Below are 20,972 nucleotides of genomic sequence, written 5' to 3'. Positions count from 1 at the left end.
TCCAGGCTGGGACCTGAGACTTCTGGGCCTAGGGTGGCAACTGAACGTTTGGACCTCTGCGGGAACTTGGGATCCCTTCTGAGTCCAGGGTTGGGAGCAGGAGGCTTGGACCCCTGGGGGGTGGGGGGCTGAGTCGAGGATGGGAATAGGCTTGAAGTTTGAAGAGTTGGTGCCATGTGTCTTGGAAATGAAGGCTCTAGGTCTTTTGTATGAGTGAAAATTCAGGATATCCTTGGGTGCTTCACCCAATTTCGGGCCACCCACTAACCTAAAGAAATACCGACCCCCAAGGCTTCGAGCAGGACACGTGCAAGGCCTCCCCAAACCAGACAACTGGGGCGCTGACCTAAGGTCAGCCCAGAGTTCCGGCAGCAGAACACCACCTCCCACGTCCTCTGCCATTCACTTCTGCTCCCACTAATCCGCTCTTGCCGTCTGGTAGCGGGTTCCACCCCAATGCAGATGCATTTTCACTGGCTCTCATCAAAAGAGAGCACTATTACTTCCGTTGCTATTTGTCCATGGAAGGGTCAATCACTGAATGCTTGCCCTTGTCGCTCAGCCATTGGCTCAGAAGTCAGAGGACATGGATTCTGAGAAAAGTCTCGTCCAAATCCAAGCGCATCATCCAAAATGCTTCAGGGATTGGGTTAAATGACTGCCAATCTTGTCAAGCACCGCCCCCTAAGTGTATTCATTAGCTGGTGTTTACGACTATCTCGCCCAGCGCCCGCCCTGCTCATCCGGGAGAACTTTCATAAGCTACGCCCCCAAGTCCACGTGACTGATCAGAGCTATCACTCACATCCTAGGCCGCCCCGAGAATGTGGAACTCACGCTTCATTGGGCCTCCTGAATTCTCGCGTGACTTCCAATTGACCGCCCAGCGCCAGCAGCCCTGGGTTTATTGAGTCCTATAGTCGTCATTCACACCGCACCTCCCGCCCCGTGCATCTTCCGGAACTCTGACTGGTCGTCCGGATTTACAGCCCATGATTGGTGGGCGTAGAGTGATAGTCGTATCCTACTGGCTGCTCGGCGCCGTCCGTCAAGTCGGTGGCGGGAGGAGGTGTCCCTCTTCCCCCGCCCCCCTGCGCTTCCCCCCCCCCCCCCCCCCCCGCCGCCGCCTTCCCAGCCGCTGGCTTCCCATCGTGCTCCGCGGCCGTGTGGAGCGAGGCCTTGTTCCCGCGTTGAGCCGCCGCCGCCTCCTCAGCTTGAAGCCTCCGCACCAGGCCCGTCCCCGCCGCGCCATGTCGGACTACAGCACCGGAGGTCCCCCGCCAGGCCCGCCGCCTCCCGCTGGCGGCGGAGGAGGAGCCGGGGGTGCGGGAGGAGGCCCTCCACCGGGCCCGCCGGGCGCGGGAGACCGGGGCGGCGGAGGCCCTGGCGGCGGCGGCCCGGGTGGAGGAGGCGCGTCCGGGGGCCCCTCACAGCCTCCCGTTGGAGGCGGCCCTGGGATCCGCAAGGACGCCTTCGCCGACGCCGTGCAGCGGGCCCGCCAGGTGAGGGGGCCGCGAGGGCGCGTGCGCGCGCGGGGGAGGGGGCAGCGGCGCGCGCGGGGTCGCGGGAGGGTCACGTGGGCGGCGGGCTTGGGGCGGGGAGTCTGGGGCCCACACTGTACGAGGGTGACCCTCTGCGTGCGTGGAGTTAAGGGTGCGCTGAAGGGGGGGATCTCCGAAAACTAGACTTTGCACTGGACGATTCCTCTTAGGATACCAGGGCTTGCAGCCTTTGGGGTCCCTGAGATCACCCCAGGAGGGTTGCAGGTTTGGAGTTCCTAGGGTTTTTTTCCTGGGTGTACTGAAGGATTCTTCTAGGACCCACAAAGGTTGCAGTCAGGGACAGTGTCCCCAAGAGCTACCTCCAAGCTTGCACCCGTTATTTCCATTCAGGACATAAGGGTTTGTATTCTGAGGACCACTCTAAAGTCCAAGAGTGTTTGTGATTTGGAGAGGTCCCCTGTTTTCCCAAGGCCTGAGCTTGAATGTTAAGAGGGTGTCCCCCAAAATCACTCCTGGGTTTGCAGTTAGGTACCCCCTTAGGACTCATGGAGTCTTGGAAATTGAGGCAGGTCTGTAAGAGCTATTCATGAAGGATGAGGTCAGATGCAGTGAGACCTCAAGTTGGACCCTTGGAATCCTAAGGTCCCTCAAGAGCTTCTCAGGGTTTGTAAAAGTTGCATTGCAGGATGCTAGGGGACCACTATTCAGAGACATGAGAACTCAGAAAATTTTAGTTCTCAAGACAGAGTCCTAGGTTTGCATAGGGACTGAGCTTGGCTGTATACTTAGAGAGTGGGGGGACCCATCTTAGCACATATTTGCACCCACCCAGAAGTTCCAACAACTACCTTTTAGAGGATCTTGCTTTACACACCATTACTCCTATTTTCATATTAAAACAGGTCCCCCAACCCATCCCATTCTGTACCTTCTCTAGGAAGGGATCTGGTAAGGGGTTGGGAGAAATCCTTTCTGTAGGATCTGTTGGTAAAGAGAGGACCCTTTGTTAGAGAGCCTGGGCTTTGGAATGAGATGGGGAAGGTGGACACGGGAACCTGCTTTTTACTGTTTGAATCCAAAAGAATTGTCTCCCTTGGGGAATATGACTTGTTGTGGTGACAGCATATAGAAGTTTTATGTCTGGTGTGAACTGGCTCAGCTCTACGCAAAACCCCACTTAGGTCAGTTCTGAAAGGTGGGCAGGCCAGGCTTGCCAAAGATGCTGGTGTCCTGGGGTTGTCCCAAGGCCTCTGGGCTAAGGCTGGCTCCTCCCTCGGTTGTGAGGACCCATTGGGTTACTGCCCTTTTCATTCTCATCTCTGCCTTCCATCAAGGTGGGATGGCTTTAGCATGCCTTTTTCCTGGTCGTCCCCCAAAATGTCTGATTAAGAGGCAGCTTCCCGTGGATAAGTGAGTGCTGTCAGTTGAGTTGACACTCCCTGACAAGGGTAAACACAGTTCTTTGGTTTTTATAATAGAGTAGGGATGTGTTTGCTGGCTTAGGGGTGATGTGAATATGTTCTCTGTGCACTTAGAAACTCAGCATGGCCCCAGAGAGGCTTTTGTTTTGGTCCTACTGAGATGTCAGGTGTCTTGAAGGGGGAAGCTTGGCTGAGATGTCTCAGGATGTTTTTGTAAAGATGTCCAGGGTAAGAGACAGGAAAGTTGGAAGGACCACACAGAAGTCCTGTTTGCTGTCCAGGCCACTTGTGGAAAGGTGGTTCAGGAATCCCTGTCCACCTTGGCTGCTCTGTTCCTTTTGCACATACAGTAGCTTGTGGGCACAGGACTGACTATAGTGGGGACAGGGTGCCTGCAGTTCTTAGAAAACTTGGAAGACATTCATAAAAGCTTCTAGAGTATCTATGCCCACACTCCTCAAAATCAGGAAGAGCCGCTCCAGATCAAGGCTAGAGATGAACTTGAGGGTTGCTTGGGATGGTAACTCATTTCTACTTCTACCTCACCTTAGATTGCAGCCAAAATCGGAGGTGATGCTGCGACCACCGTGAATAACAACACTCCTGATTTTGGTTTTGGGGGCCAAAAGAGACAGCTGGAAGATGGAGGTAACTCATGGTGGTAGTGGGGGTGACGGCAGCGGCTGGCTGGGTCTCACCTGAGAGGGAGGCCTGTCCCAGTGGGGCTTCAAGACAGGGGAGCAAGCCCGGCTTTATGTTCCATCTGCCACCCTTACTTATCAGATAGCTGAGAGGCAGGCAGGTTGATTGTGAGAGAGCAGTAGGGTCTCAGGAATGCTCGTGCCTGTTAGAGACCAGCAGGGCACGAGGCAGCTGCTGTTAGCAGGATACTTGTTTTCTGGGCAAGTATGACTCTAGTCTGGAAGGATCCTGTTAATAACGTTCATATGTTAAAAGTGAATTTTGTCACTCTGAAGTGGTGAATGACTTGGGCATGTTGCCCCTTTCTGGGCCAGCACCTTTTAACCCTCCATCGCGGCTGTCATGTGGTACTGGTGGTGACTATGCCTAGAACATGCCACCCCAGCTTTGGGGTTGAGGCTGTGCGGGTGGGTGGTGTCACATCTGACAGACTCTCTCATCCACAGACCAGCCAGACAGCAAGAAACTGGCTTCCCAGGGAGACTGTAAGTCCACTGGGTGTGTGCGAGCAGGGGCATCATGGGTTGGGGTTGGGGAGCCCAGATAGATGCTAAGCTAGACTCTGCTTTGACTTTCTCTTCCCAGCGATTGGTTCTCAACTGGGACCCATCCATCCTCCCCCCAGGTAAGCTGTTTACTGGCCACCGCTTGCTGTCCCTGTTTTAGGGGCTGGTATGAAGGCATCTCTGGAGCCAGGGGATGCTGGTGGGCAGGGAAAGGATGCACTCATGTCCATGACTTGTGCTCTGTGAATAGGTGGGGTGGGGGTAGATTGTGGCCACTGTAACATGGTTCAGCATTGGCTATGAGTGGTCAAATGCTCCAGGGTGATTAGAACCTGTGGAGTATGCTGCTGTCTGGCTACCTCAGGTGGTCTGGGGTGAATATAACTAGGTTATTGAGTTATGCCACTGGTTTTCTTTGAATGAGTCTGTAGTTTCATGAGATACAGTGGATACTAACTGGAGAATGAGATGAACTATGTGACAAACCCCCTTTTTACTGATATGTGGACTGTTGGTGTGGTATGAAAATGTATAAGGTGGGGAAGCTGTAACTCAGTCAATAGAGCACTCACCCTGGATTCCCTCCCAAATACCCTGCCTCAAAACAAGCAAAAAACCAGGCAAAGTGGTTTTTACCATGTTGGGGGTTAAGGCAAGGGGATCAGGAATTCAAAAAGCCATCCTGAGCTATATGGAATTCTGTCTCCAAAACCAAATTCAAGTGTTCTTACGTTAGGAAATGGTATTGCCATGGGCTGCTTATAGACTCTGGTCCTGAAGCCATTGCCCTTGATGTAGTAGCAGGGTGTTCAGCAAAAGGCCTGGAGCTTCAGAGGGCTGCCAGGCCTTTATTTCCAGGAAAGCTGTATGGCCTCTCCTCTAGCTGGAGGCTGATGTTGAGTGTCTCTTCCCACAGGACCTCAATGACCGAAGAGTATAGGGTTCCGGATGGCATGGTGGGCTTGAGTGAGTGTGGGTCCCCTTGATGGGGGTGGGGGCCTGAGAGCTGGCTGCCTTTGGCCAAGGGGTTTCTATGTTATGTTTTCCAAGGGACTACTGGTGGGGAGCCTTGGTCTGGGTGCCCTTAATCTGCCTTCACTTTTCTTTCTGCCCAGTCATTGGCAGAGGTGGTGAGCAGATAAACAAAATCCAGCAGGACTCAGGCTGCAAAGTTCAGATCTCACCAGGTACGACCCTCCATCTGTAAAGTTGCCTGGGGCCCCAGGGCAAAGCTGGTACTGCTGGGTGGGTACTTCCTGCATAAGTGCAGGTGCCACAGTGGGGATATTTCTGCTGTTGTTTCTTATGTGTGTGTTGGGAGCATGCACCTGTCATGGAGGTCAGAGGTTAGCCCTCTCCCCCTACCATCTAGAAGCCAGATATCGAACTTAGGTTATCAGGTTTGGTGATGAGCACCTTTGCTCCCTGAGCCATGTCCCTACCCTTGTTTTCCCTCTTTGCATTTGGGGTGGTTTAGGGGAATGTGGGCATGGGTGTGAAGGTACTACTTTCCGGGTGGCAGGCTCTATGGTGTCACCTTAAAGTAGAATGGCAGGTTCATGCCGGGCGGTGGTGGCGCACGCCTGTAATCCCAGCACTCTGGGAGGCAGAGGCAGGAGGATTTCTGAGTTCGAGGACAGCCAGGGCTACACAGAGAAACCCTGTCTCGAAAAAAAACAAAAATCAAAAAAAAAAAAAAATGGCAGGTTCTAAGGCTGCTTGGGTCTGCGCCTGTGGAGCATGTACATGGGGGCTGCATTTAGATTTGAGCCAGGGCCCTGGATGCTGTTGAGAGTAATCCTAGTCTCCCCTTTTCCCTCACCTTGCCTTCCCTCTTCTTGCCTTGGCCTCTGGGTGCTAGGACAGATATGGTGCTCTGCATGTCTATGTCCTAAGTTCTGTCTCTCCCCCCCCCCCCCCCCCCCCCCGCTGCATTTTGAAGCAACCTTCCTAGTGTCTTACGGTAGGGGGTAAAATGTTTGTAGGAGAGGACTGTGGGCTGTTCTGGAAGTTTCCTGTCCCTACTGCAGCAGCCCTCTCTGCACTGAGCCCCTCTTCTTCTCTGCAGATAGTGGTGGCCTCCCTGAGCGCAGCGTGTCTCTGACAGGAGCACCTGAGTCTGTCCAGTAAGTCCCCAGCTGAGTTTCCTGCAGAAGTTAGTGATACCTATGTGTGTCCTTCCCACCACACTTCTCCCTAAATCTTTGTGGACAGTTTGACACCCACCTTTCAATCTTAAACAGCCCCGGGTCATTTGTACCCGCCAGATAACTCAGCAGAGCTGGGTGTGCTCCAGATGCACACTCTGAGTGCCATCCTGTTATCTTCCCAGAAAGGCAAAGATGATGCTGGATGACATCGTGTCTCGGGGCCGTGGGGGCCCCCCAGGACAGTTCCACGACAATGCCAACGGGGGTCAGAATGGCACAGTGCAGGAGATCATGATCCCTGCTGGCAAGGCTGGCCTGGTCATTGGCAAGGGCGGAGAAACCATCAAGCAGCTGCAGGTGTGTGTGTGTGAGCACAGGCCAGAGCCCTCGTCCCCACGTTCTCCAGCATCCAAGTCTGCCTCTGACAGGCACTTACATTGCAGGAGCGGGCCGGGGTGAAGATGATTTTAATTCAGGATGGCTCCCAGAACACAAATGTGGACAAGCCACTGCGGATTATCGGGGACCCATACAAAGTACAGGTGAGCTCCCAGAGAGCATGGCCTCCAAGGGCTTTCCTGTCCAGCCTTGCCTGGCTATTGCCAGCAGCAGCCTTCCCTCAGCCCCTTAGCCAGGGTGAACAGCTCTCTAGGCATTTTGCAGCTCCACAGGATTGTGGGAGACCTTCGTGGGTACTGGGAGGTGGGTGCAGTGGCTGCATACGTGCCTGTTCCCACTGCTCAGTGTGTGTATGTTCACAGCAAGCCTGCGAGATGGTGATGGACATCCTGCGAGAACGTGACCAGGGTGGCTTTGGGGACCGCAACGAATATGGATCTCGGGTTGGCGGAGGCATTGATGTGAGTGCAAGCACTCCAGGGAGGTGGGCAGCTGGGAGCAGGGCAGAGCTAGGGGCACACCAGGTGACCCTATGCCTCCTGGCCTCCCAGGTGCCTGTCCCCAGGCATTCAGTTGGTGTAGTCATTGGCCGGAGTGGAGAGATGATCAAAAAGATCCAGAATGATGCCGGTGTGCGCATCCAGTTCAAGCAAGGTGAGGGGTGGGCGCCACCTTGGCTCAGGTGCTGGTGCTACCTCCCAGCTCCTCCTTCAGTTGCTTTTCTGGACCCAGCTTCTCTAAGATTGCTTAGTTAGTTCTGTGGACCTCGTCGGTGGGAGGATGCAAGCTGTTACTCCGAATGTGGACGAGCCTCCACATGGAGGCAGCAAATCAGAGGACCTGATCTTTGCTGTCTTTGAGGGAGCTTGGCTTTGCTTTGAGTAATGTCTGATTGTTGGTGTGCACGTCAGATGACGGGACCGGCCCTGAGAAGATCGCTCACATCATGGGGCCTCCAGATCGATGTGAACACGCAGCCCGGATCATTAATGACCTCCTCCAGAGTCTTCGGAGTGGGCCCCCAGGCCCTCCAGGGGCCCCTGGCATGCCCCCGGGGGGCAGGGGCCGGGGCCGGGGCCAAGGCAACTGGGGCCCTCCTGGAGGGGAGATGACGTTCTCCATTCCGACCCATAAGTGTGGACTGGTCATTGGCCGAGGTGAGTCCCTGATGCGCTGCCCTTTCTCGGCCTGGCTGCCCTTGCCAGGCCTTCACTCAGCGTGCTCCTATAGGCGGGGAGAACGTGAAGGCCATTAACCAGCAAACAGGCGCCTTTGTGGAGATATCTCGGCAGCTGCCACCCAATGGGGACCCCAATTTCAAGTTGTTTGTCATCCGGGGATCACCTCAACAGATTGACCATGCAAAGCAGCTCATTGAGGAGAAGATAGAGGTACGTTCACGGATGCTGGTGAAGGTGCCCTCTCCCCTTGGATTGCTCACTACAGCTGTCACTTTTTCCCTCAGGGTCCCCTCTGCCCAGTTGGACCAGGCCCTGGGGGACCAGGCCCTGCTGGACCCATGGGGCCTTTCAACCCTGGACCCTTCAACCAGGGGCCTCCAGGGGCACCCCCACAGTGAGTACTCCTTGGCTCCTGGGTTGTGTGTAGTGTTGTGGGGCCTGGAAAAAGAGGGACAGGCCCTTTCTCACTGGGCTGTGTGCAGCCCAGCGTGATAGGTGCCATGAGACTCCACTGCCTTTGACCTTGGTCTTGGTTCTGTGTCAGCCCCAGCTTTCGGGTGTTGGTAAGGACTTTTGTTCTCACACCTTCGAACCAGTTCTCATGGCCTCTTCTTTCCTCCCCTGCAGTGCTGGTGGTCCCCCTCCTCACCAGTACCCGCCTCAGGGCTGGGGCAATACCTACCCCCAGTGGCAACCACCTGCCCCTCACGACCCAAGTAAGTATCAACACCAAGTAGGTAGGAAATTTGGGGAGTGACACCAGGCCAACTACTGTGCCATTTCTCAACCAACATCTCTTCCGCAGACAAAGCTGCTGCAGCAGCTACAGACCCTAATGCTGCCTGGGCTGCCTACTACTCCCACTACTACCAGCAACCCCCAGGTCCCGTGCCAGGCCCTGCCCCAGCCCCTGCAGCCCCTCCTGCACAGGGGGAGCCCCCCCAGCCTCCACCCACTGGCCAATCAGACTACACCAAGGCTTGGGAAGAGTATTACAAAAAGATTGGTAAGTTGAGTGCTGAGGAGCAGGTGGGGACCCTGCCAAGGTCCAGATGCCCTGACCCCTACCCTGTTCTCAGGCCAGCAGCCCCAGCAGCCGGGGGCACCCCCACAGCAGGACTACACCAAGGCCTGGGAGGAGTACTACAAGAAGCAAGGTAAGCTGCTGGGTCGGGGTGGGTGGGGCTGCTGGGTTGGGGGGGCAGGGCTGCTGGGTCGGGGTAGGTTCTGCCAGCCACTCACCCTCTCTGTGCCCACAGCACAAGTGGCTACTGGTGGGGGTCCTGGAGCACCCCCTGGCTCCCAACCTGACTACAGTGCTGCCTGGGCTGAGTATTACAGACAGCAGGCTGCTTACTACGGACAGACCCCAGGCCCTGGTGGCCCACAGCCACCTCCCACCCAGCAGGGACAGCAGCAGGCAAGTGGGAACTGCCACCCTCCTCCTCCTCCTTTCTCCTTCCAACCCCCGGCCACCGTCCATCCTGCCTTAGTGGGTAGCGCCGGAAACCCTTTCCCCTGCGGGGTGTGCCCTTGATGCCAGCCTTGGGCGTGTGGCCAGAGTCTCCCAGAGCCCCACAGCCCCGCCGCTGGGAAGCGCTCGATGGGTGCAGAGGCTCATGGAAGAGGCTCCTCCGGTAGCCACTGTTGGTGCGACGTTGTCGTCGGGTGCTGGGGGCACCGGCCGCAAAGGTGGAACTCTGAACTGCTGGGGTGTCCCGGGTGGGGGCAGGAAGTGGGGACTGTGCTGGGTGCCACACCGGTTGATGAACCCGCTCGTTTAAAATCTGGCCACTTGGGAAGAAAATGTCTATTTTTCTCCCCCTTTCTCAGCATCACTATTTTGGGTTTTGTTCTTTTTTTATTCTTTTTTTTTTTTAAGCCACCATCTTTATCCCCCATGTCCAAGTAACTGTGTGTTGCAGGCGGCCCTGGCTCTGCTGGGATGGAGGGGAGCCTACTGAGGGGCCTGGGCCCTCCCTGCCTGGCGAGGCCATCTCTTGTGTGCTTGCCTCTGTGTCCCGGTCTTGTCTGTGAAGTGGGCATGACGATCGTTGCCACCTTCCAACCTACCTCACAGGGGTGTTGTGGGGACACCATGATCTGAATGTTGTGACGCCCGCCGCGCTGCCGCCTCCCTCCTCTGTCCCCTCCCCCTGGCACTTCTCCCCTGTGTGCCCTCCTCCACACCTCTGGCTTCTGCTGCAGACTCCTCTTCTCCTCTTCCTCCTCTCCTCCACCAAGGAGCAGTCCGGCCAGTGGAGTCCCCAAGACAGACAGTCACAGCCCCCCGCTTAGCCTGGGGGGCTTGGGCCGGCCTCTGGCCCACGGCCTGGAGTCGCAGCCTCTTGTAGTCCGGCCGCCCTCCTGCCATGACCATTCCTGTCTCTCCCTCTCTGCAGGCAACTGAAGCAAATGGATATGAACTTCATCTGTGAAAATATTTTTTCCTCCATTTTTGTTCCATTTGGGGGCTTCTTTTATTGGTTTCTATATTTGATTGGTTTGGTGAGAGAGCAGCAACTGCCTAGGGTGCAGGGATCCCCTTCATGCTGAGGCGCTCCCTCTCTCATTCTGTGTGTCTCATCTTTTTCCTTTCCAAAATCGGGATCCTTCATGTTGAGCCAGCCTTAGAAATAGCGAGAATTTAACCTCTGCCAAAAAAATAAAAAATAAAAATAAAAAAATAAAAATTAAATCACAAAGAGCAGAACAAAACCTATAAAATGATATATGTATAGAAATATATAAATCTCTATTCCCCCAGCCTCCGAGCCCACCCTCTGAGGGAAGCGGTTCACTATCTCCCTACTGTCCGGGGCCCTATTCTTGTTTTTAAATAAACTTTTTAAAAGGAAAAAAACAGTCACTATTGCTCTCTCCCACCTCCCCCCCCTTTTTTTAGTTAGGGTTGGAACATACATTCCTTGGACCAGGTGTGGGTGTTACAGGCCCCTCCTGCCCTGCCCATCTCTCTCTGTCGCTGTCTTTCTCCCTGCCCCCGCTCTTCCCTGGCTCCTCCCTATACCCACCCTAACCCCAGGACTGGCCTGGTACGTTGTCATCTGTTGAAGATGAGATAAACTGAGAAAAAAAATGAGAACAAAACAAAAAAATTGTATGGCAGTTTTTACTTTTTATCGCTCGTTTTTAACTTCACAAATAAATGGTAACAAAACCTCCCTGTGTCTTGCTGGCTGTGGTCTGTCTGTCTCCCTTGCCCTTCAAGGAGTCTTCTGAAGCAGATGTGTGCTACTTTTTTCTAGGTGTTCTAACCCTCCTGATGAGAAGTTATAGGGATTTTTGTCTTAGTTTTAGATGGTTTGGCAGGCGTGTGCTTTCCTAACCTCCCTTTTCAGTGTGTGGGGTAGAGAGGATGGAGTGGGGTACAGTCCCTGAAACCACCTATCTTTCGGGGAGCCCTACCCAGCTGTCTCTGCACTTTCCCTTTGGGACCTGAGGAACCAAGCACTGAGGAGGGTCCCTGGGGATCATGTTCCCATGGATGTGGCCACACTTCTCACAAAAGGTTGCCTCATGGAAGCATCCCACTGGGGGCACACGCCTGATGTGAGTGTGTGTGGCTAACATTAAGTGGAAAGTTGAGGCCAGGCCTGGGTGAGTGGTACCCAGAGCAAAGTGGACAGTGCCAGGGCGTCGGAGGCAGTGTGGCAGCCTGTAAAGTTCTGTGATCAGAATCAGCCAGGGAGATGGCCTAACGGGGGAAGAGTGTTAGCCCCAAAGCCAGATGGAGGGCCTGTGGGCTGGCAGAAACGAGACCCCATTCTCCAAAGCTGTCCCCAAACTAAGTCATGCCTTGCTAGAATAATTACCAGAGTCCACATGATGCAGTAGCAGCTGCCACTTGTAGGTGAAGTTGGTTTCCCTCCAGCTGTGCTAGGTACCTGTGCCCCATTAGCACCAAGAACTCACCTCCAGTCTTGGTCCTGTGTGCTGTGAGAAGGGGAGGCCAGATGTTGGCCCAGTCCTACCTAGCTCACTGCAGACTCGCAATGACCGAACAGCACTTGGCAAAGATGCTTTCAGGGGCTTCTTCAGCCAATATCTAAGGGAGAAGACATAAGATCAAAGGTGCAGCCCATGGCAAGAGCTATTCTCCAACAGCCCCTCAAGGTAAGCCCTCATACAAGTAGGTTTGCCGTATTGAGTGCCATCCCATGTCCTATGACAGTGGGTTTGGGGGTGGGGCGGGAGTGAGCCATGGGACCCCATGACTCCAGGGAGAATACAGTCTCCCGTGCTTGCTTCCCCTAGGGATGAGGACACCACCAAAGTCCCTTCCACTGACACTAACCACCCTAGCAAGTCCTGAGCCAAATGTGTATGGGCAGCCCCAGGGCTTCATAGCTACACAGGTGGCAGTTGGGGACCCCACTGTAGTTTTCAGAAACTGGAAGCATTCACTGGCTCACACCTGTCATCCTAGAGCTCAGGACTGAGGTAAGATTACATGAGTTCAAGACCAGCCTGGGCTATGAGGCCTCAGCCTGTGCCACCCTAAGGAGATGGAATTCCCCTCCCCCTCCCCCCACTTCACTCTGGACAAAGTTGTAAACCCCAAGCTTGCTAAATGGGGCTTGGGGCTCACTTCTAGGTACCCACATATCGCAGAAGGTTCTTTTGCTGGTAAAAGGTCAGGACAGGCTCACATAGCGTGTAGTGCGTCTCTAGGCGCTGGCGGATGGTCTGCTCTGAGTCATCTGCCCGGTGCTCCACTTGTCCTCGTCGTAGCACTCTGCGCACCATGGTCTCCATGGAGCAGTCAAACACTATGACTATGTTGGGGGCCCTGCCCACCTAGGCAGCAACCAACAGAACCCTGAGTAGAGAGTCTTGCATCCATTCCCAAGAGGCCACAAGGCTGGGGAGCCGTGAGGATTTTGTAAAGTGTCTGCGTGTACGCTCATGGAAGCCAGAAGAGGCCGTCAGGAGCCTGGGAGCTGAAGTAGATGGGGTAGTGAGCTGCCTATGTGGATGCTCAGAGCAAACGGCAGGATGCACTCGGAGACACTTGAACCAAGTGTAGTGGGCTCATGCCTTCAATTCCAGCACTCTGGAGGTGAGGCAGGAAGATCGGAGTTCGAAGCCCAGCTTGATCAATGGAGCTACTTCTGTAGTTTCGGTTTTTTTGAGGCAGTGCCTTGAACTTGCAGAGACCTGCCTGCCTCCTCCTCCCCAGTAATGCCACCATGCCTGGCACAACAGCTGCTCTTGACTGCTGAGCTATCTCCCCAGCCTGCAACCTTGTTTTTGAGGCAGGGTCTCTCACTGGCCTGAAACTACACCACATAGACTAGGCTGGCCAGTAAGCTCCAGGGATCCTCTTATCTCCCCCATTCAAGAGCGCAGATCAAGCAAATCACCACACCCAGCTTTCTATGTGGCTCGGGATGGAACTCGGGCTCACACACGTGCTGGGTTAGCACTTTGCTGACCTAGCCATATCCTGTACCTCTTGGCTTACTTTATGAGACAGGGTCTTATGTCACCCCAGCTGTCACGGAACTCCTGATCCTCCTGCCTCTAATGCCAGATGCTGAGTTACAGGCATGTATACCCACACTGGATATGGTTTTGTTTTGGGGGGGGGGGGATTTTTGTCTTGTTTTGGTTCTTTCAAGACGGTTTCTCTGTGTAGCTCTGGCTGTCCTGGAACTCACTCTGTAGACCAGACTGGCCTGAAACTCAGAAATCTGCCTGCCTCTGCCTCCCAAGTGCTGGGATTAAAGGCATGCATCACCACCACTGCCTGGCCTTTTTTTTTTTTTTATGATTTTTTTATTTAGTTTATACATACGAGTATATTGCTCTCTTCAGACACACCACAAGAGGGTGTCAGATCTCATTACAAATAGTTGCCAACCACCGTGTGGTTGCTGGGAATTGAACTCAAGACCTCTAGAAGAGCAATCAGTGCTCTTAACTGCTGAGCCACCTCTCCAGCCCTGTTCTTTTCTATTTTTCTTATTTACTACTATTTATTTAGAGACCAGATCATTTTATAGACACAAATCTAGCCTCAGACATTCCTCCTGCCTCAACATCCTGTGTGCTGATACCATAAATCTTTATCCACCCCCCTTTGTTTCATTTTATGGACAGAGTCTCACTATACAGCCCTGAACTTGTTCATGTAGACCAGGCTGGCCTGGAACTTAGATCCACCTGCCTGTTTCCCAGGTGCTGGGATTAAAGGTGTGTGTGCTGCCTTTACCCAGCTCTTTTTTGGACAGGGTCTCATGAAGCCCATGATGATCCTGAATCCCTGATCCTTCACCTCCCCAGTTTCGGTGCTGGGATGAAGGGTGTGTACCATCATGCTTGGTTTCTTGCTTCCAATGGGGTCAGGGACACCACGGAAGTACGTCCCTTATCCCTTGAGCTGACACACATGGGGTTTCACTTCTACACTTTGAAGCCTTGGGGATGGGTGGAGCCAAGGGCTTCAAATATGGGAGGTGAATATTCTGTCCTCTGAGCCTAGTCCCATCCAACCTGAGGCTTGATTTGCAGTGGTGGGCAATGCATGTGTAGAGCATGGGGGTTCTTTCTCCCCTCCCCCTCCAATGGCCTCTCCTTATAGGCAGCAAAGTCACCTGCCTCCAACAGTCATGGCACCTACATGTATGGTTCTGGTATTTCAGGAGGGGAGGCATGTGGGAAAGTTAAAGGACGACTGTGGAGTCTGCTCTCTCCCATCTTTAGGTGGATTTCAGGGACAACTCGTGGCTGTCAGGCTGAGCAGCAAGCACTTTTACCGCTGGCCTCCCTTGAGCTTTTTTTTTTTTTTTTTTTTTTTTTTTTTCCTGTTTGGTGGGGCAGTGGTGGCGCACGCCTTTAATCCCAGCACCTGGGAGGCAGAGGCAGGCGGATTTCTGAGTGCAAGGCCAGCCTGGTGTACAGAGTGAGTTCCAGGACAGCCAGGGCTACACAGAGAAACCCTGTCTGGGGGGGGGGGGGACCTACATGTATAGGTGTGTGCTACTTAAGAGTGCTGATGCCCACCGGGGCCAGAAACTCGGGGTGCCCGTGGAACTATGTAACTGGGTGCTGGGAACTGAACTCAGGTCTTCTGGAAGATCACTGAGTGCTCTTAACTACTGAACCATTTTTCCAGTTGCTTTCTTTCTCCCTTCCTCTTCCTCCCTCTTCTCCCCCCCCCCCCATCCCCTCTAGGGACAGGGTTTCTCTGTGTAACCCTGGAACTCACTCTGTAGACCAGGCTGGCCTTGAACTCAGAAATCCGCCTCCCTCTGCCTGCCGAGTGCTGGGATTAAAGGCATGCGCCACCACCGCCTGGCCCCCTCTTTTTTTCTATCTTATTTTGAGACAGGGAGTCTTCTCTGTGTAGCTCTAGCTGTCTTAGAACTTTGTGGACCAGGCTGATCTTAAAGTCAAAGAGATCCACCTGCCTCTGCCTCCGGAGTCTGGGGTTAAAGTCGGATGCCATCATGTCCAGCCCTATTTTATAAAAAGATGCTTTCCCTGTCCCTTCCTCCATGCCAGCAGACAGGCATTCCCTTATAGGCACTAGTTAGTTGTCCACACTGTTCAGACACCCTCGGTAGGTAAGAGAATCTTCTTGACTGGCTCTGTAATTGCCCAAAACGGCCCACATCCTCCACACTGCCTGCCAATGACTCAGAGTGCCTGATTAAGTAGCCACATGCTTTTTGTCAAAGCAAGTTTGTATGTGTTCAGTACAGGTGCAGATTTCTTTCCTAAATATATTTACTTACATGTATTTACTCTGTCCGTGTCACACAAGTTATGACATGTGAGTGCATGTGTGGAGGTAGAGAATACCCTGCAGAGATCAGTTCTCTCCTTGTCCTCAGGCTGGGGAACAAGCCCCATTACCTGCTTTGAACTCCAGCAGGCCCCACTCACTGCTTTAGTCTGAGCTTCATTACATGTTTGGATATGGGACTGGTTATGAGCCAGGGCCAGCGTATCCACATGCATCTCACAACCCAAGAAAGCACAATCCACAGATTGCATCCCTGAACCACACCCTGAGCCTCTCACTTAAAAACAAAAAACAAAGCCGGGCGGTGGTGGTGCACGCCTGTAATCCCAGCTCCCTGGGAGGCAGAGGCAGGTGGATTTCTGAGTTCGAGGCCAGCCTGCTCTACAGAGTGAGCTCCAGAACAGCCAGGGCTATACAGAGAAACCCTGTCTCAAAAAAAAAAAAAAAAAAAAAAAAAAAAATCCAAAAAATAAACAAAAAACAAGCCGGGCAGTGGTAGCGCACACCTGTAGTCCCAGCACTCTGAGAGGCAGAGGCAGGCGGATTTCTGAGTTCGAGGCCAGCCTGGTCTACAGAGTGAGTTCCAGGACAGCCAGGGCTATACAGAGAAACCCTGTCTTGAAAAACCAAATCCAAGCCGGGCGGTGGTGGCACACGCCTGTAATCCCAGCACTCTGGGAGGCAGAGGCAGGCTGATTTCTGAGTTTGAGTCCAGCCTGGTCTACAGAATGAGTTCCAGGACAGCCAGGGCTACACAGAGAAACCCTGTCTCGAAAAAACAAAACAAAAAAACAAAAACAAACAAACAAAAAACCAAAAAAATAAATAAAAACCACCCCCCCCCAAAAAAAGAAAAAAAGAAAAACCAAATCCAAAAAAACAAAAAACAAAACCAAAAAACAGCTATGCCGTGGTGGCACAGACACACCTTTAATGCCAGCACTAGAAGGCAGAGGCAGGTGGATCTCTGAGTTGGAGTCCAGCCTGATTTACAAAGTCAGTTCTAGAGCCAGGGCTACACAAAGAAACCCCATCTCAAAAAAAAAAAAAATCTGTGGGTATCATAGAGTGCACCGATGTACAGTGCATAGTTAGGATTGCTGCATGGCTTGGTGACAGAGCCCTTGTTCTTGGAGAGGACCTGGATTTGATTCCCAGCCTACACACGATGGCTCACAACCATCCAAAGTCCAGTTACGGGGGGATCTGATGCCGTGTTCACACCTTGACCGTAAAGGGCACCAGGCAGATCTGTGGTAGACATACATATATACAAGCAAACCATTCACATGCATAAACTGAAATAAAAAAAAAAAAGCAAGGAATTGGGGCTGGAGAGGTGTCTCAGTGGTTAACTAGGTCCTGAGTTCAATTCTCAGCAACCACATGGCAGCTCACAAATGCATGCAATGGGATCCAGTGCCCTCTGATGTGTCTGAAGAGAGAGACTGTGTACTCACATACCGTAAGTAAATAAAATCTTTAAAAATAACAAATAAACAAAAAGCAAGGAATTAGCTGTTCCTGTCCAGCCTGCTGTGGTGATGTGTACCTGTGTTCTTAGCATTCAGGAGGATTGCAGGGACTTCCAGGCCAGCCTGGCTGCATAGAGAGACACTGTCTCTAGAAACAGCACAAATCGGAAGAAGCCAGCTAGACAGTGCTGTCTCGCTTCTATTATCCCAGCACCACGAAGGTGGAGGCAGGAGCATTCTCAGCTCAAGGTCATCCTTATATACTTAGAGATGGGGGCAAGCCTGGGCTACGTGAAATACTCTGGGAACTGAGGCTATTACTCCACCCTGACTTCCGGCTCACAGTTCCCCTTGGGTTACATTTTAATAAGTTGTGACCAATATTTAAGCAAGGTGGGGGTTGGGGGGGGGTCAGCTTCTACAACACAGCTCTCAGCTTCCCATAAACCCTACTGGCTTGGTAACGTGGGTCCTGCACATTCCCATGGCAACAGCAGTGTGAATGCTTCCTAAGCCCATTGGCAACTCTCTGCATGGATAAATTCACCCTGTGGAATCTTTCATAGGTGTGCACCATCAGCATCCCAATTTCTTCATGCATGTGTTTCTGAGTGTGGCAGCCAGAGGTCAGCCAGCATCGGGGCCTTGTTCAATTTGCATTATTTGTTTGTTTGTTTGTTTGAGACAGAGTCTCTCTATGGAGTTCCCAGCTGAACTCCAAAAATGTAGCTTAGGTTGGCCCAGAAATTACAATCCTCCTGCCTCACAGGATCCCAGTGCTGGGGTGTCAGGCATGTACCTCCACGATCAGCTTCTGACCATTACTAATGCATAAAATAAATCGCATGTGCAGGCTGGGTAGGGCACAATAGGTAGAGGGCTCTCCCAACATGCCTGAAAGCCTGGCTTCCATCCTCAGCATATAAACTAGGTGTGGTGGCACAGCCCCGCCATCTCAGCACCGAGGTGGAGGCCAAGAGTAAGAGTTCAAGGCCAGCCTCTCCTATGTTATGGAGTTTGAGACCAGCCTAGGGGGGGCTATATGAAATCTGAAGGAATCAGGAGATGGGGGAGGGGATCAGGAGAGGAGGGAAGAGAGGAAGGAAGGAAGGTCCTGTCTCCCAGCCTCAGGTCCCCCCATATCCATCCACTAGGATCTTACGGAGTAGGGAGAGGGTGTCCTGAGAGCGCCACTCAGGTAGCGCACGCCCCGAAGGGCGCTCTGGCTCCGGGGCTTAGGTCACTCACAATGCGCTCAAATTCTTTGGCTTGTTGCAGCTCTCTGGGGAAGCCATCGATGAGGAAGCCACGGCTCTTTGGATAAGACAACAAGTTGTCAGTGACCATGTCCAGAATGAGACCCTGGGAAGGAAAGGGCATGGCCTCAGCATCCGCCCTCCAAAACGGCCAGGGGCCGAAGACAGGGAAACAGGACCGAGCACCCTAATCACCAGCTTCCTCTCTGCTTACATGCTTTTAAAAATAATTTGATGTTATTTCTGATTACGTACATGTCTGTGTGTAGATATGTTCAGGTACATGCAGGCACCCCAGAGGCCAAAGATTTAGGCTCCCCTGGGGATGGACTTAGAGGCCATTGTAGGCCACCTGAGAACTGAACCCATGTCTACAGAGCTGTTAAGTCTCTGTTGCAGCTGAGCCACCTCCCCAGCAACTAGGCATGTAGCCCAAGCTAGCCCTGAATTCAGAGACTCCCCTGTCTGCCTCCTGAGTGCTTGGCTTTTTTCTTTCCTTTCCTCCCAACCCCTAACACCCATGTACTGAGCCCAAGGCCTCACACAGTGCTAGGCAAACCCTGGTTCTCTGACCTAGGCTCTCCGACTCCTCACACTTTGTTTTACAGATAGCCAGGCTCGTTGGAAACTTATGCTGTCCTTAAAGTCAGATGTCCTCTTGCCTCTGCCTCCTGAGTGTTGGGATGAAAGCTGTGCCACCTCAGCTGGAGAGATGGCTCAGAGGTTAAGAGCGCCAACTGCTCTTCTAAAGGTCGGAGTTCAAATCCCAGCAACCACATGGTGGCTCACAACCATCTGTAATGAGATCTTAAATTCCAGCAACCACATGGTGGCTCACAACCATATGTAATGAGATCTGATGCCCTCTTCTGGGGTGTCTGAAGACAGCTACAGTGTACTTACATATAATAAAAAAATCTTTAAAAAAAAAAAAGTCCGAGCGGGCGGTGCACGCCTGTAATCCCAGCACTCTGGGAGGCAGAGGCAGGTGGATTTCTGAGTTCGAGGACAGCCTGGTCTACAGAGTGAGTTCCAAGACAGCCAGGGTTATACAGAGAAACCCTGTCTCAAAACAAACAAACAAACAAAAAAACAAATTAAAAAAAAGTCCAGTGACCTTGAACATTTTTTTTTGTTGTTGTTGTTGTTGTTCTTTTCGAACAATCTGCCTGCCTCTGCTTTCCCAAGTGCTGGGATCAAAGATGTGTCACCACTGCCTGGACAGACTAGACTCTTGGTTTTTGTTTTGTTTGTTTTTTTGTTTTTTTGGATTTGGTTTTTTTGAGACAGGGTTTCTCTGTATAGCCCTGGCTGTCCTGGAACTCACTCTGTAGACCAGGCTGGCCTCTAACTCAGAAATCCGCCAGCTTCTGCCTCCCAGGGTGCTGGGATTACAGGTGTGTGCCACCACTGCCCGGCAGACTAGAGACTCTTATAAGTTTATTAGATCTTAAAAGAAAAGCTATTAGATCTCTTTATTATTTATCTAGTTAGGGAGGGATGATGCATGTGCCAATCACAGGAGTCAGTTCTGGGATTGAATTCAGGCTGTGAGGCTCGGCTGCAAAGTGTCTCCACCTACTGTGCCATCTCTGGCCCCTAGCATGGACTGACTGTCTATGTAGTTAAGGGTGCCTTGGAACCCCTCTGGGTTACCCTGCATGCGCCCAGTTTCTGTAGTGCTGGAGATGGGACCTAGTACTTTGAGCATGCGAGCCCAGTGGCTTTCTTTTTGAGTTTTATTTGTATGAGTGTTTGCTTACATGCATGTCTGTACACATGTGTCAGAGTCCAGAAGAGAGTGCCAGAAACCCTGAAAATAGAGTTAACAGATAGGTGTGAGCTGTCATTTGGATGCTGGGAAACAAACCCAGGTTCTGGGCAGTTGCAGCCAGTGTCCTTAACTCTTACATCATCACAGCCTTGTCAGATAAGGACAGCGATAGCTCAGCAAGGCAGTCACGGGGCCAGAAGACCCTGGCTTCCTGAGGACTCTGTCGGGCCATGCCCCAATCTCCTGTGAACTCTCACCGTGGGTAACAGGAGTCCCTTCTGCATGATGTCCCGGATCTGCCGGCCCCTCTGGGTGCTTCTGTGAGCCTCCTCCCGCAGCAGCTGGCCCAGCTCCACGTGGTAGAAGCCATATTTCATAGCCATGTTTCTGCACTGTGTCCCTTTCCCGCAGCCGGGCCCCCCCACCACAAAGATGATCAGGGGATACCTCAGGATATCTATGGTGTTCAGGGAAGAAAGGGGGGGTACTAGTGCAAATCTATAAGAGATCCTAACCTCACACTGAAGAGTCTTTCTGTGGGGATTTTCCTGAGCCATTTGCACAGACCACCGTGAAGTGCCTTAGTGATTTCATCACCCATTTTACAGATAATGAAAGAGGAAGGTCCTCAAACTCACACAGTAGCACCCTGCTCCACCCACCATGCAGTCCTTTCTAACCTGTCTGCTTGCGCCTCTAGTCACACAACTCCTAAGTTGGAATAAAGCCTCTCTACCCTTTCCTCTCTTCCAGTCAGTCATGTTTTTTTTTGTCCTTTTCAACTCGCTTTGGCCTTTCTAGACAGCCTCTGTAACTTAAGGCGCACTCCCCGAAG

General features: G+C 52.7%; 2 protein-coding genes across 3 annotated transcripts; one reads left to right on the top strand and one right to left on the bottom strand.

Moving 5' to 3' along the window:
- The first annotated feature begins 1,122 nt into the window (after positions 1 to 1,122).
- Positions 1,123 to 11,043, top strand: Khsrp (KH-type splicing regulatory protein). 2 transcript variants are annotated; one of them, XM_052192396.1, is made up of 19 exons: positions 1,123 to 1,502; positions 3,475 to 3,571; positions 4,072 to 4,110; positions 4,211 to 4,250; positions 5,048 to 5,097; positions 5,247 to 5,318; positions 6,200 to 6,257; positions 6,464 to 6,638; positions 6,725 to 6,823; positions 7,043 to 7,141; positions 7,232 to 7,334; positions 7,592 to 7,837; positions 7,911 to 8,071; positions 8,146 to 8,255; positions 8,489 to 8,577; positions 8,667 to 8,867; positions 8,941 to 9,018; positions 9,121 to 9,281; positions 10,264 to 11,043. In XM_052192396.1, the coding sequence occupies exons 1-19, from the start codon at positions 1,251 to 1,253 to the stop codon at positions 10,297 to 10,299; spliced, it is 2,166 nt and encodes a 721-aa protein (XP_052048356.1). In that variant the 5' UTR covers positions 1,123 to 1,250; the 3' UTR covers positions 10,300 to 11,043. The 2 variants fall into 2 exon arrangements, with proteins under 2 accessions (XP_052048356.1, XP_052048355.1); XM_052192395.1 differs by having other exon boundaries at positions 9,121 to 11,043.
- Positions 11,044 to 11,858: 815 nt separating this feature from the next.
- On the bottom strand, positions 11,859 to 20,611 carry LOC127691935 (adenylate kinase isoenzyme 1-like). The gene is made up of 4 exons (XM_052191845.1): positions 20,395 to 20,611; positions 18,356 to 18,469; positions 12,485 to 12,679; positions 11,859 to 11,927 (listed from the first exon to the last, which is right to left on the bottom strand). The coding sequence occupies exons 1-4, from the start codon at positions 20,518 to 20,520 to the stop codon at positions 11,859 to 11,861; spliced, it is 504 nt and encodes a 167-aa protein (XP_052047805.1). The 5' UTR covers positions 20,521 to 20,611.
- Between the last annotated feature and the right edge of the window lie 361 nt (positions 20,612 to 20,972).

This window comes from Apodemus sylvaticus, chromosome 9 (genome assembly GCF_947179515.1).
Source record: "Apodemus sylvaticus chromosome 9, mApoSyl1.1, whole genome shotgun sequence".
Classification (NCBI taxonomy): Eukaryota; Metazoa; Chordata; class Mammalia; order Rodentia; family Muridae; genus Apodemus; species Apodemus sylvaticus.
This window is presented reverse-complemented; position numbering and strand designations above follow the sequence as displayed.